Source organism: Pseudophryne corroboree, chromosome 4, assembly GCF_028390025.1.
Source record: "Pseudophryne corroboree isolate aPseCor3 chromosome 4, aPseCor3.hap2, whole genome shotgun sequence".
Taxonomy (NCBI): domain Eukaryota; kingdom Metazoa; phylum Chordata; class Amphibia; order Anura; family Myobatrachidae; genus Pseudophryne; species Pseudophryne corroboree.
The window spans coordinates 655,896,032-655,909,173 of NC_086447.1; the positions used below are offsets into that span (position 1 = coordinate 655,896,032).

The window sequence follows — 13,142 nt, forward strand, 5'->3', positions numbered from 1 at the left end:
AGCCATTATTTTCTTAAAATTGACCATATATGGTCAGCATATTGACATTGCCCTTATGAACTGTGATCATATAAGGAGTGTTTAACTACACCCTAAATATCCATTTTACAAGTTTTTTTTATTTGCAACTAGTTGTGATTTACATTATTATCACAGATATGTATTAATAAATGTGTTTTATATCTAAAATCACCCAATAGTTACTACTTACAGTATATACAGTATAAGGTGTTCAGTGCTGTCTATAATTGCCTTTTGGATTTGCTATTATTTTGAGACTAACAATCGCCTTGACAGATGCTTCTTGATGGCGCCTGAGTGTCACTTCCGTTGTTTATATTTTTAATGATGTCCATGCTTGAGCTAAGGTGACTTACTTAGTACAGTACCTTAGTCAATTGGATTTAACCATCTGGACTCAAGCATGGATATCCTTAAAATCTGGACTATGATGTTAAGGTTTGGGAAGCTCTGCCCTACATGGAATCATAGAAATCCTCTCTTAATTTTCCAGAATATGGTTATTTAAATAAGATTCAATAGGGGAATAAGGAACATTAATTAGCTTACATGCTTAGAGGGGGGTTGCTGAACATTTTTCTACCATCTTTATATGTTCTGGAGGGTATGAAAACTAGAGCTCAGCCTATTTTAATGAAACACCTTTTGTACCTTACAGTCACCCTTTATGTGGCAAAGCAAATTTTAGACACACTCCGACCAATTAAATAAAAGCATTTCAATACACATAAATTACAATTGTAATAAATACTGTCCCAGTATACTGTAACATCACCACGTATTCCCAGAAGTAGCCTCCAAATTGCTCTTTTCAGAGATGAGCAGAGGCCTCAGAGGCATTGTTGGGCCCCATTCACCCCCGGAGCCCATAGTTACATAGTTAGTGAGGTTGAAAAGAGGCAAAATGCCCATCAGGTTCAACCTGTATTCTGTGTTTAGCTGTTCATATTATAATGCACCTGCTGAAGTAATGGTTTAGTACCTATTGGCAGCTATGATTCTTACCACTCCCAGATATTAATGTCACTATGTTAAATGCTATAACCCTGGATACTTTTTCCAGTTAAAAATTTGTCCAGTGCATTTACAGAGTCTGCCGTTATTACCTTCTCTGGCAGTGAGTTCCAAATACTTATTGCCCTTACCGTGAAGAACCCTTTCCTACGTTGTGTACAGAATTTTCTCTCCTCTAGCCTCAGTGAGTGCCCACGTGTCCTACACAGAGTTCTTTTAATAAACAAATCCCCTGCTAACTCCTTGTAATGACCATTTACATATTTGAAGATATTAATTGTGTCTCCTCTTACATGCTTCTTTTCTAGTGTATACATATTTAACCTAGTTAGCCTTTCCTCGTACTCCAGTGTCTCTAACCCTTTAATCAATTTAGTAGCTCTTTCTAGTTCCCCGATATTTTTTTTTTTTTAAATGGTGCCCAAAACTGAACACAATATTCAAGATGTGGACGTACCAATGATTTGTACAGTGGCAGGATTACATCCTCATCCCTTGTCTCAATGCCCCGTTTTATGCATGAAAGCACTTTACTTGCCTTTTTTGCTGCATTTTGACATAGTGTACTGTTATTAAGCCTATTATCTATGAGCACGCCCAAATATTTTTCCACCACAGTTACCCCTATATTTTCCCCATTAAGAGTATAGGATACATGTGTGTTTATTGTCCCAAAATGCATAACTTTGCATTTTTCTATATTGAACCTCTTTCCCCATTTAGACGCCGAGGTTTCAAGTTTAAGTCATTCATTCTGTAGAGACTCCACATCACCTTCTGACTTAATTACCTTGCACAGTTTAGTATCATCTGCAAAGATTGACACAGTGGGTACAACCCCTATAGTAGCCATTGTTCCATCACTCTATGTGGGAATATTTCATATACAGTATGTTTTGGAATGATATTAGTAACTCTGTTATATAAAATAACTTGTGGTATAAGTGTACTTGTCATTTAATATATTATTGAACTCCGTTGATTGTCATGACTACTAGGCATGTAACAGTTCAAAAAGTCCTGTAACTAATTTGTATACAATTTTATTTTTCTATAGAATCTTACCGAAACATGCTACATTTATCAACTTTGAAAACAAGGTGTTGGTAAAGCCGTATGGCAAGGCCAAAGTCATTGTTAACGGAGTGGCCATTTTTATGAATACTAAACTGCAGCACCTGGTAAGTTATATATACAGTATACACATCAATGCTGTAGTGAGTAACAGAGAGACATCCCATGAAACATACTATTAAACAAAAAAAATGTTGGGCATCTTAGTGGCAAAGTATATTAATTATTACAAACTAGTAATTTCAAAAGGATTCTCCCAACTAACAATGTATAGCTCCTACAGTACAGCTCATCAGGGGCACTGGCCGAGGAGGGGGTGCCGCCTGGAGGTGCGATCATGGGCCAAGGGGTAGACTCGCATGGCGGACTGGAGCCACTTTTACTGGCTTTCGATGTCTGTCACCACACTACAGTGAAGAAACTAAAATAAACCTACAGTTCCCAGCAGCCCTTGCTGCCTGGAGCTCCCAACAGCAAGGGCTGTCAGGAGCTGTAGTTTAGTTAGAGTTTGCTCATTGTAGTATGGTGCCGGACATTGGCGCCAGTAACAGTGTGACAGTAGCCAGTGCTGTGTGAGTCTACAGGTCAGGCATTGCCCAGGGGGGCACACCAGGTACTGCTTGTAAATAGCTAACTGGACTTGATAATGGAACAAGCACTGATTTATATGTCTATTCTGTAACCAGAAAAATTACTACATTTAGAAATTAAGTCGAAGACTATTGGAAGCGAGTGTTTTGGATGGGACAAGAACAATAACATGTCGTCTGCGAACAATGACAGGCGCAAGTCGACATGTTCTATTCCTATGCCATGATATTCTGGTGATTGTCTAATAGAGATAGCTAGGGGTTCTAATGCTAAAGCGAACAAAGGGGTGAGAGGGGACAGCTTTGTCTTGTACCTCTATTGATGGGGAAAGGAGATGATAATAATCCATTATACAATATTTGGGACTTTGGATCTTTGTGCAATGTTTGTATGAATGAAATAAATTGAAGGGGGAAGCTGAATCTGCGCAACTCATCAAAGAGGTGATCCCAGTGCACCATGTCAAAAGCTTTTTCTCTGTCATCCATCTGGGAGATGCTGCGTCTGCACTGATGGGTTAGAGTGTGTGGGAGGGAGCTTTGGCACAGAACCTATCAAAAGAAACCCCTCCCCCCTCTAGCCCCTCCCATCTCCAGCCTGACTAGCCTAACACCTCAGTTTAAGTTTTGTGCCCTGGGAGTGCAGGCACAGTTCCTTTCTGATAGATTTTAGTTATGTTTTCTTTTTTCTTTATTTTTTTTATTTGAAAGATATCCTAAGTCCCTGTTTACAGGTGACAGGTGTCTATTGAGTGGGAACTAGTTAGTTAATTCTTCCCCACTCTCTGCAGCCTCTGGGGACGTCACCACTTTCTGACACTGGGGCTCCCAATATCTGGATTTGTTTTCTAACAAAGGAGGCTCCTATGCAGGTATGCTGAACAGCCACAACCCGTGTCACTGTGTTGGGCTGTTACTTTACTTTTCCCCTGGGTATGCGTGTATGTGTGTGCGGCGCGCGCTGTGAGTGCAACAGTGCACGCGGTGAGGGGGAGAAACTGCTGCTCGTGATAGCGCCAGACATTACTTCAAAACGGGCGGGCTGCTACTCCCGCCTGCCTCTACCGCTGGTCCACACTAGTTTCACTTCTAGAAGGAGACCGTCAGCCGCGGCGGAAGCAGGACTTCCCGCCTTCATCTCCCGCTCAGCACAGTGCCGCCCACCTCAGTCTGTGGGGGCGCCATTTTCTCCACGCTACTGCATGGGGGATGCTGCACTCCACATCACATTACACGGCATTTCTGGGGGATTCGGCTACTCACCCCCGGGATCAGCTTAGCGCAAGTACACTATCTATTACAGAAGGCTACGTAGATTCCCTCTGTTAAGATACTAGTTCTCCCCTTTTTCATTATACAGGGAGTTTTTAAAGCTAGAGAGGGGTTAAGGAGTTAGATTTTGTCAATTTATACTTAGTGCTCACTTCTTAGGACACCTTTGATCCTTAACATAGCAGTATGGCCAATAAGCCGGACAAATCTGCTAAGGGGAAAACAGGCTCTGCTGTTTATTTTGCCTGTTCACAATGCGGATCCAAACTTTCCAAGGGTAGCACGGATCCAGCTTCTCTCTGCACTGCATTCTCTGGGATGCCTGTGGTTGAGCAGTCTGGTGGGTTGGCAGATCAGTCTATTCCTCTCTGGGCCAGGAACATGGCCGATGCTATTGCGGATTTGCCTCAGTCCCAATCGGGTACTGATACAAATCAATCTGTTGAGGAACCACCTTGGGCGAGACATATGGGTAAATGTCTGTCAGATATAGCACAGTCTATTAACAAAATTGTCACTACTTCGGGCTCAGCGGCCTTTAAACCGTAGCATTCGCTACCTGCTATCACCTTCCCTGGTGAGGAGTTAGATGCGGTCACTTCTTTGGAAGAGGGTGAACTGGATTCTGAGTGGGAAGATTCTTCTGCTTGGGAAGAAAAGGAATTGTCTACAAGTTCAGGTGTCAGATTATTAATCGAAGCCATACATGAAACCCTTAATATTCAAGATACGGTATAGGCGGAGACTTCAACTGCCTTTTTCAAACAACAGAAGAGACAAGTAGCTGTCTTTCCTTCATATACACATTTTGCAGATACTTTGAAAGAACCTTGGCTTAAACCGGATTCACGGTTTCAGGCTCCTAAAAAATTAAGATTTCTTTATCCTTTTGCCGAGCAAGATACCAAATTCTGGGAGACTGCTCCGAAGGGGAATGCCCCTATTTCTCTAACGTCCTATAGGATGCTGGGGTCCACATTAGTACCATGGGGTATAGACGGGTCCACCAGGAGCCATTGGCACTTTATGAGCTTGAGAGTGTGGGCTGGCTCCTCCCTCTATGCCCCTCCAACTAGACTCAGTTTAGAAAATGTGCCCGTAGGAGCCGGTCACAGCTAGGGGAGCTCTCCTGAGCTTTCCTAATGAAGTTTAGTTTTAGAGTTTTTTATTTTATAGGGAGGCTGCTGGCAACAGCCTCCCTGCAGCGTGGGACTAAGGGGGGAGTAGTGTCCGCCCTGTGGGGTCGAGCCACTGACTCCGCTGACTGGACACTGAGCTCCAGAGGGGCTGATTGGTCTCCGCCGCAGGGGAACCGCTCACCCCAGCAGCATGCCGCCGACCCCTTACAGAGCTGAAGCAGTGGTGAGTTAGTCACCGACCCCCCTAACAAGCGGGGGTCCAGTGTGAAGATGGCGGCAACAGGGGTGGGAGCGCGGTATTAGCCGTGCTCCCGGATGGTACCAGCGGCCCACTGTGCGGTGCTGTGAGGGGCGCCCTGGGCCAGCGCTTACCCCTCACACTTGGTCAGCAAGCCTGTCGGGCCCCAGGGATCCCAGCCAGCACAACTCCTCAGACCAATTTTGAATTCAGATGAGCGGTAAGACAGCGCCAGGAAGGAGGCAGAGCTTCTCCTCAGAGCGGACCTGCAGCATTCCAGCACCATTTTCCTGCATGCTGACTAGCAGAAGGCAGCTCCTGATCCCTGCACAGCAGCTCCAGTTACTGTAACGGTACCAGGGGGTTGTAGAAGGGGGGGGGGGGGGGGGAAGCTAAGTACTTAACTGTGTGTCCTATTAAGGAGCACAAGTCAGCACTAAAAAGGTTTTTTTTCACCTTGGGTGGGCGCTGGTGTGGGTTGGCTCCAATCTCTGTCTCTCTCTTGCCATTCTTGGGGGGAAAACTCTGTCTTACCCCATCCTGTGTGTGTGTGAAGTGTGTTTGGTGGTCACCAGCAGCAATGTCCAGGGATACAGTGTCATATGCTGCTGATCATTTATCCTCACAGGATGATCCCATTCCATGCAATCAGGTTAGCACTGGTTTAGCACAGATTAGCCAGGGAACCAGAGTGGTTTTCCTCTATCAGGACTTGGATTTCTCAGATTTCTGACAGGGTTACCAGTAATGAGTCAGCAACCCAGGTCTTACAGTCCTCTATGGCTGTGTGGCCCTTGTCAGGTACCTCAGGTCACCCCGCTATATACCCCCACAAACGTGCACTTGTGCAGGTAACACAAGACGACACGGATACCAATTCTGACACTACAGATGGTGACGGGGATTTGTTGCGGGGGTCCGCATCTCTTGCAAGGGGGCTACAGTTGTTGATAGAGGCTATCAGGGATGTGTTAAATGTTAATGATACCACACCTGAGCAGGTTGGGGAGGCTTTTTCTCACTGAAAACAAGAAAGCCTTGCTAACCTTCCCTGCGTCAAAAGAGCTGAATGCTATATTTGAAAAGGCCTGGATGAATCCTGAAAAGAAGTTTCAGATCCCTAAGAGGATTCTGGTAGCGGTTCCTTTCCCTGAGGAGGATAGGAAAACGTGGGAAAACCCGCCGATTGTTGACGCTTCTGTATCTAGACTCTCATAAAAGGTGGTTTTGCCAGTACCGGGATCTACCGCCTTAAAGGATCCGGCAGATAGGAAAATTGATAATACTCTGAAATAGGTATACACTGCCTCAGGGGCCATATTACATCCCACTATTGCTAGTGCTTGGATTGCTAAGGCTATAGTGAAATGGTCGGCTGCCTTGATGGAGGATTTGGATACGATGGATAGGGATGACGTTGCATTGTATTTACGCAACATTCATGATTCTGCAGGTTTCATGGTGGAATCTATGAAAGACCTGGGTCTCCTCTGGCCTGGATCCCTGGGTGGTGAATATTGTCTCTCAGGGATAAAGGCTGGAATTTCTGGAAGAGGGGGAATTCCTGGTATCCCTGGATATCAAGGATGCGTACCTTCACATTCCGATCTGGCTACCGCATCAGGCTTTTCTTCGATTCGCGTTGCTGGACTGTCATTTTCAGTTCCAGGCTCTGCCGTTCGGCCTCTCCACAGCACCAAGGGTGTTTACCAAGGTGATGGCAGAGATGATGATGCTACTCCGAAAACAGGGTGTGAACATTATTCCTTATCTGGACAATCTCCTGATAAAGGCATCGTCCAGGGAAAGGTTGCTACAATCCATTGTTCTCACAACACGGCTGCTTCAGAGTCACAGGTGGATCCTGAATTTTCCAAAGTCACATTTGGAACCGACCCGGAGATTGTCGTTTCTGGGAATGATCCTGGATACGGAAGTACAGTGGGTGTTCCTTCCGCGGGACAAGGTGTTGGTGATCCAGTCCATGGTCCGGGATGTCTTGAAGCCACCCCGGGTGTTGGTTCATCAATGCATTCGCCTATTGGGAAAGATGGTGGCCTCCTATGAGGCTCTCCAGTACGGGAGGTTTCATGCTCGGACCTTCCAACTGGACCTTCTGGACAAGTGGTCAGGATCTCACCTCCACATGCATCAGAGAATTCGTCTGTCGCCAAGGCAAGGATCTCACTCCTCTGGTGGCTCCAATTGCCTCACCTCCTGGAAGGCCGCGGATTCAGGATTCAGGACTGGGTCCTGCTAACGACGGGTGCGAGCCTCCGGGGCTGGGGAGCAGTCACTCAAGAGGTGACCTACCAAGGAAGATGGTCAAGCCTGGAATCCGGCCTGCCCATCAACATCCTGGAACTAAGAGCCGTCTACAACGGTCTTCTTCAGGCGGCCCCTCTTCTAAGAAACCGGGCCATTCAAGTACAGTCGGACAACATAACAACAGTGGCTTACATAAACCGAAAGGGCGTAACAAAGAGCAGAACAGTGATATCAGAGGTCACAAGAATACTCCTCTGGACGAAAAAGCACGCGTTGGTGCTGTCAGCAATCTTCATTCCGGGAGTAGACAGCTGGGAAGCATACTTCCTCAGCAGACACGATCTCCATCTGGGAGAGTGGGGCCTCCATCCGGAGGTGTTCAAGGAGATAACAGATCTTTGGGGTCTACCCCAAATAGACATGATGGCCTCTCGTCTCAACAAGAAGCTTCGGCGTTATTGTTCCAGGTCGAGGGACCCACAGGCAGTGGCGGTGGATGCCCTGGTGTCTCCGTGGGTGTTCCAGTCAGTGTACGTGTTTTCACCACTCCCACTCATCCCAAGAATCCTAAAGCTCGTAAGGAGAACAAGGGTTCAAGCGATCCTCATTGCCCCAGACTGGCCAAGAAGGGCTTGGTACGCGGACCTTCTGGATCTAATGCAAGAAGAGCCGAGGCCTCTTCCTCTTCGGGAGATCCTGCTGCGGCAGGGTCAATTCACCTATCAAGACTTACCGCAGCTACGTTTGATGGCATGGAAGTTGAGTGCCTGATTCTTGTACGGACGGGTATTCCGAAAGAAGTGATTCCTACCCTGATACAGGCTAGGAAAGGGGTAACGTCTAAACATTAACATCGTATTTGGAAGAAATATGTCTCTTGGTGTGAGTCCAAGAAGTTTCCTGCGGTGGAATTTCAACTGGGACGTTTCCTCCTCTTCCTGCAGGCAGGAGTGGATATGGGGCTGAGATTGGGATCTGTGAAGGTCCAGATTTCAGCCCTTTACATTTTCTTTCAGAAGCAATTGGCTGCCCTCCCTGAGGTTCAGACCTTTTTGAAGGGAGTTCTGCATATCCAACCTCCCTTTGTACCGCTGACGGTGCCTTGGGACATTAACGTGGTGTTGCAGTTTCTCCAGTCTGATTGGTTTGAGCCTCTACAGGAGGTGGAGCTCAAATTTCTTACATGGAAGACGGTCACTTTGTTGGCCTTAGCTTCTGCTAGGCGTGTCTCTGAGCTGGGGGCTTTGTCATGTAAAAGCCCTTACTTGATCTTCCATGAGGATAGAGCTGAGCTCCGGACTCGTTAGCAGTTCCTTCCGAAGGTTGTGTTGGCATTTCATATCAACCAACCTATTGTGGTGCCAGTGGCTACTGACTCCTCGATTACTTCAAAGTCCTTGGATGTCGTGAGGGCTCTGAAGATTTATTTGAAGAGAACTTCTCGTCACAAGAAGTCTGACTCTCTGTTTGTCCTATACGATCCCAAGAAAATTGGGTGTCCTGCTAGTAAGCAGTCTATTTTCGCTGGATTAGGTTCACTATGCAGCATACCTATTCTACGGCAGGACTGCCATGTCCAAAATCTGTTAAGGCCCACTCTACTCGTAAGGTGGGGTCTTTCTGGGCGGCTGCCTGGGGTGTCTCGGCAACGCAGCTTTGCCGAGCGGCAACTTGGTCTGGGTCAAACACTTTTGCAAGGTTCTACAAGTTCGATACTTTGGCATCTGATGATCTGTAGTTCGGTCAATCAGTTCTGCAGGAGCCTCTGCGCTCTCCCTCCCGTTCTGGGAGCTTTGGTACATCCCCATGGTACTAATGTGGACCCCAGCATCCTCTAGGACGTTAGAGAAAATAGGTTTTTGGTACTTACCGGTAAATCCTTTTCTCATAGTCCGTAGAGGATGCTGGGCGCCCGCCCAGCGCTTCGTTTTCCTGCATATGTTATTTGGTTCAGTACCACTGTGTTTAGTTGCGTACTGCATAGTTACTGGGCAAGTAATGTTTCAGCCGTTTGCTGATTAGTTCAAGCTAGTTGACTTGACGTACCTTGTATGTGTGAGCTGGTATGAATCTCACCACTATCTGTGTTAAGTCCTTTTCTCGAAGTATGTCGTCTCCTCGGGCACAGTTTCTAGACTGAGTCTGGTAGGATGGGCATAGAGGGAGAAGCCAGCCCACACTCTTAAACTCTTAAAGTGCCAATGGCTCCTGGTGGACCCGTTGTTGAAGTTGAAATTATTATAGCCACACGCATCACGTACAAACACCACACAGATGGCCTCCGTGCGGGTGCTTGTTCTGCCGTGCGCGCACATACTCGCAAGTTACGTATAATCGCTCACGCGGTCTTGCGTGTTAGCAGGTGGTATGAGTAAATACGGTAGCATACGCATTCGCATGGAAAAGCCATAAAGACATATTCCATATTTAATGCACATAGTACATAATTTACACACAGCCTACATGCACCACACCAGCGAGTTACATTTACTTTGGAAAGGGAACAATAGAGATATCCAATTTTACAGGATATGAGGGGACATAATTAGGTTAGGAGGTGGTGTTTGGTATCCAGCTGTACAGTATTTCAAGGGCAATATTCCGATGGCAATTTGCATAAAGTAGCACGCTCCTGTGCATAGATATGTGCAGGAATATATTATTAATATTACACTGTATGTACTGTACTCTTGATATTCAGAGGGAACCCAGTGAAGGACATCTGCAAGTGCACCTGGACCAGGCATCGCCCACCTATTCAAACTGACCTATGACCCCTCATGTACTGTAAATGACCAGCCCATTAACCTATGGATGAAGAGATTACAGTTTCCTTTGTTTCATGCTTTGGACCACTGTATAAAACCAAGCCTCCTGGCTGGCCTCAGTCTCTTTCTAACATATTGTTGCCATAGGTTAACAGTCATTATAGATCTGTGTGAAATTGGATACATTTGTTTGCTATATAGATATTTGAGTGTGTTAAGGGTGTAATTGTAAAACACGAAACGCAGTTCCGGCCTAGTCGTTTAGGTTTATATGGAACAAGTGTGTGTTGTGTTAGTGAGTGATAGTAGTTTTTATTGCTCACATTTATCAAGATAGTGTGGTTTATTAAATTGCAAACGCACGTTTGTACACGTGGTATGGTACATGAGGACAGCATACAGGGTCGTGCACGTGGCGTAGAGACACGCACGGTCGTGTGTTTACGCAAGGTTGCGAGCGCAAGGTATAACCACACGATAGCTGTTCAATTTAAGGTGGGATAGTATACATTTAATACTGTTGCACATAACTATCCGATTTCAAAAGCAGATTAATATAATATTTTGTTTAAACTGTACTACCTCTGAGGTAAAGTAAACAATCAAAGGGAGTGATATTTTCTGTACAGAAAAGAAAAACACTGTGTATCTGAGTGAGTGAAAGTAGGAGTGGATGTATTGAACCCCGGGGAAATTGGGTTCCCATAGAGAAACACTGAGTTAGTAGAGGCTCAGAGGCGTAAGGTCCGCTACCTTACGTGAATACATTAATAGAGAAATACGCAAGTCGTGAGGAGACTTGCACAGGAGCGTGATAGGGAATTGTGAATATAGAATTGTGAATTGAAGTAAAGGTTTTTTGTTACGCTCCGGCTGAGGAGCGCAGCTTGTGAATTCGACTCCCGCGATCGTAGGGCATACAGATAACAAGTATCTATAGGCCGTGCGATTGAACCGCATGTCCGTGTGTTCTACACAGCACAATGTGATACTATTGTGTCATATGCGCTTTGGAAAGCATACGCAGATGTGATTGTGTACACAAGGGGTTTTTCGCTGATTACGTCGGGAAATCTCCCTGGTGGAAGTCCATTGGAAAGGGTGAGCAATAGTTATTGAATTTTTCTATTTTTTCACCCTACAAAGATTCCAGTGGAAAGATACCGAAAAGGAATTTTTTGCTGCCTCTCTCAGGAAAATATTCCAACAGAACCTCCACCGAAAGAAATTACGGTGCTGTAAGGTCTGATAGGAGCCCAAAGTTGGGTACATTGCAATCCACTATCGACAGTGTATCGATGTACTGGCCAGCGTGGGCGAGAGCGGGTGAAGGCGTTCAGAGAACTTTCACTGTCTGCTTGCATTGTGTAGTTTTGTGTTGGGAGCCAGGTGCTCATGTGAGAGACGTTCAGCAGCCAGGGTTCAGACTGGAGAGCAGCAGGCCAGTGGGTCAGCTCGGTTTATTATTCGTGAGAAGTATGGTCCACACACGGAGGCTTTTTGCGATGAATACGTATGTATGACTGCTGAAGATAGGACATCATTCCCTAGGGTGGGTAGCTTTGAATCAGAGGTATTACAGAGCATAAGGATTAGAATCTATAGATTGTAAGCTTGCGAGCAGGGCCTTCCTACCTCTATGACTGTTATCACCCAGTTTGTTATTGTTATTTCAAATTGTAAAGCGCAACGGAATTTGCGGCGCTATATAAGAAACTGTTAATAAATAAATAATAAATAAATTAGAATATATCTGATCAAATCTAGAAAACAGAGGATCAGACATACCGACTGTTTAAATCTGTAGCAACATGAGGGGGAGGTGCAAAGGGAACCGGCTCGCACAGCAGGTTCCAAACCTAACAGGAATGTGATTGCAAGCACACCATCACTGACACATGTCGATGGGGAGAAATTGGCTACAACCAATGGTACATCTGTAAATGATAGTAAAAGGCAGAATCAGTGTGTTAACCCTAACCCTTGCAAGTTGTATCCCGTTTTGAATTCTCTCCAAGGTTATAGGTCAGAGGAAGATGATGGATCCAGCCTAATCTCAGCCCTCATCCAGGCAGTCACCTTGCAGGAAACCCAGGTGGGCCCAGCCCAACCAACAAGAGCAGTGACGGTGTCTCCCACTGAAAGGACTGGTGAGATCACAGCCACCGGTCAGTGTGAGACTGTTCATTACACAGAGACAGTAACACCTCACAGTGAGCCAATTAGGAATGGAATGGTTGGGTAACATCCTGTCTTGGAAATAGCAACTTCCAACGGGAGGACCGATAGTCAGGGAGTAACCCTCACCAGGAATAATGCAATGTATTGCCCGTGGACCAGATCAGAACTGCGGTCAATCATTTCAGAATTCCCCGATCCCCGGAGACATTTAGCCAGATGTCAGAAGTATATCAAGGATCTGGGTAATGCCCATGAGCCTGCAAACAAAGATTGGCAGACACTTTTGAAAGCGTGCCTACCCCCTAATATTGACACCCAAAAATGTATTACGGATTGTAAATTAGAGTCAGACGGTCCTCTGACTGATGAACAGAATCAGGAGAAAGTGAAACGAATTAACATACAACTAGAATTGTATTTCCCTACTGTTGTTAAGTGGAGCAAAATTTTCTCCATAAAACAGAGAGAAAATGAAATGATGTCTGAATATTTCCATAGGGCCTTACAATTAATGGCTAGATACACTGGGGTATCGGATATAGGGAACAATGCTAATTACAGGGAGGTAGCTGTCTCT

At 45.6% G+C, this 13,142-nt stretch overlaps 1 protein-coding gene across 3 annotated transcripts in view; it reads left to right on the forward strand.

Moving 5' to 3' along the window:
- The window catches only part of LOC134910117 (kinesin-like protein KIF28), a 355,700-nt gene that overhangs the window by 89,904 nt on the left and 252,654 nt on the right, over positions 1-13,142 (forward strand). For all 3 annotated transcript variants that reach the window (XM_063917785.1, XM_063917784.1, XM_063917786.1), the window contains exon 11: positions 2,093-2,216. In XM_063917785.1, the coding sequence (XP_063773855.1) occupies positions 2,093-2,216 (124 nt within the window). The remainder of the gene's footprint in view (positions 1-2,092; positions 2,217-13,142) is intronic.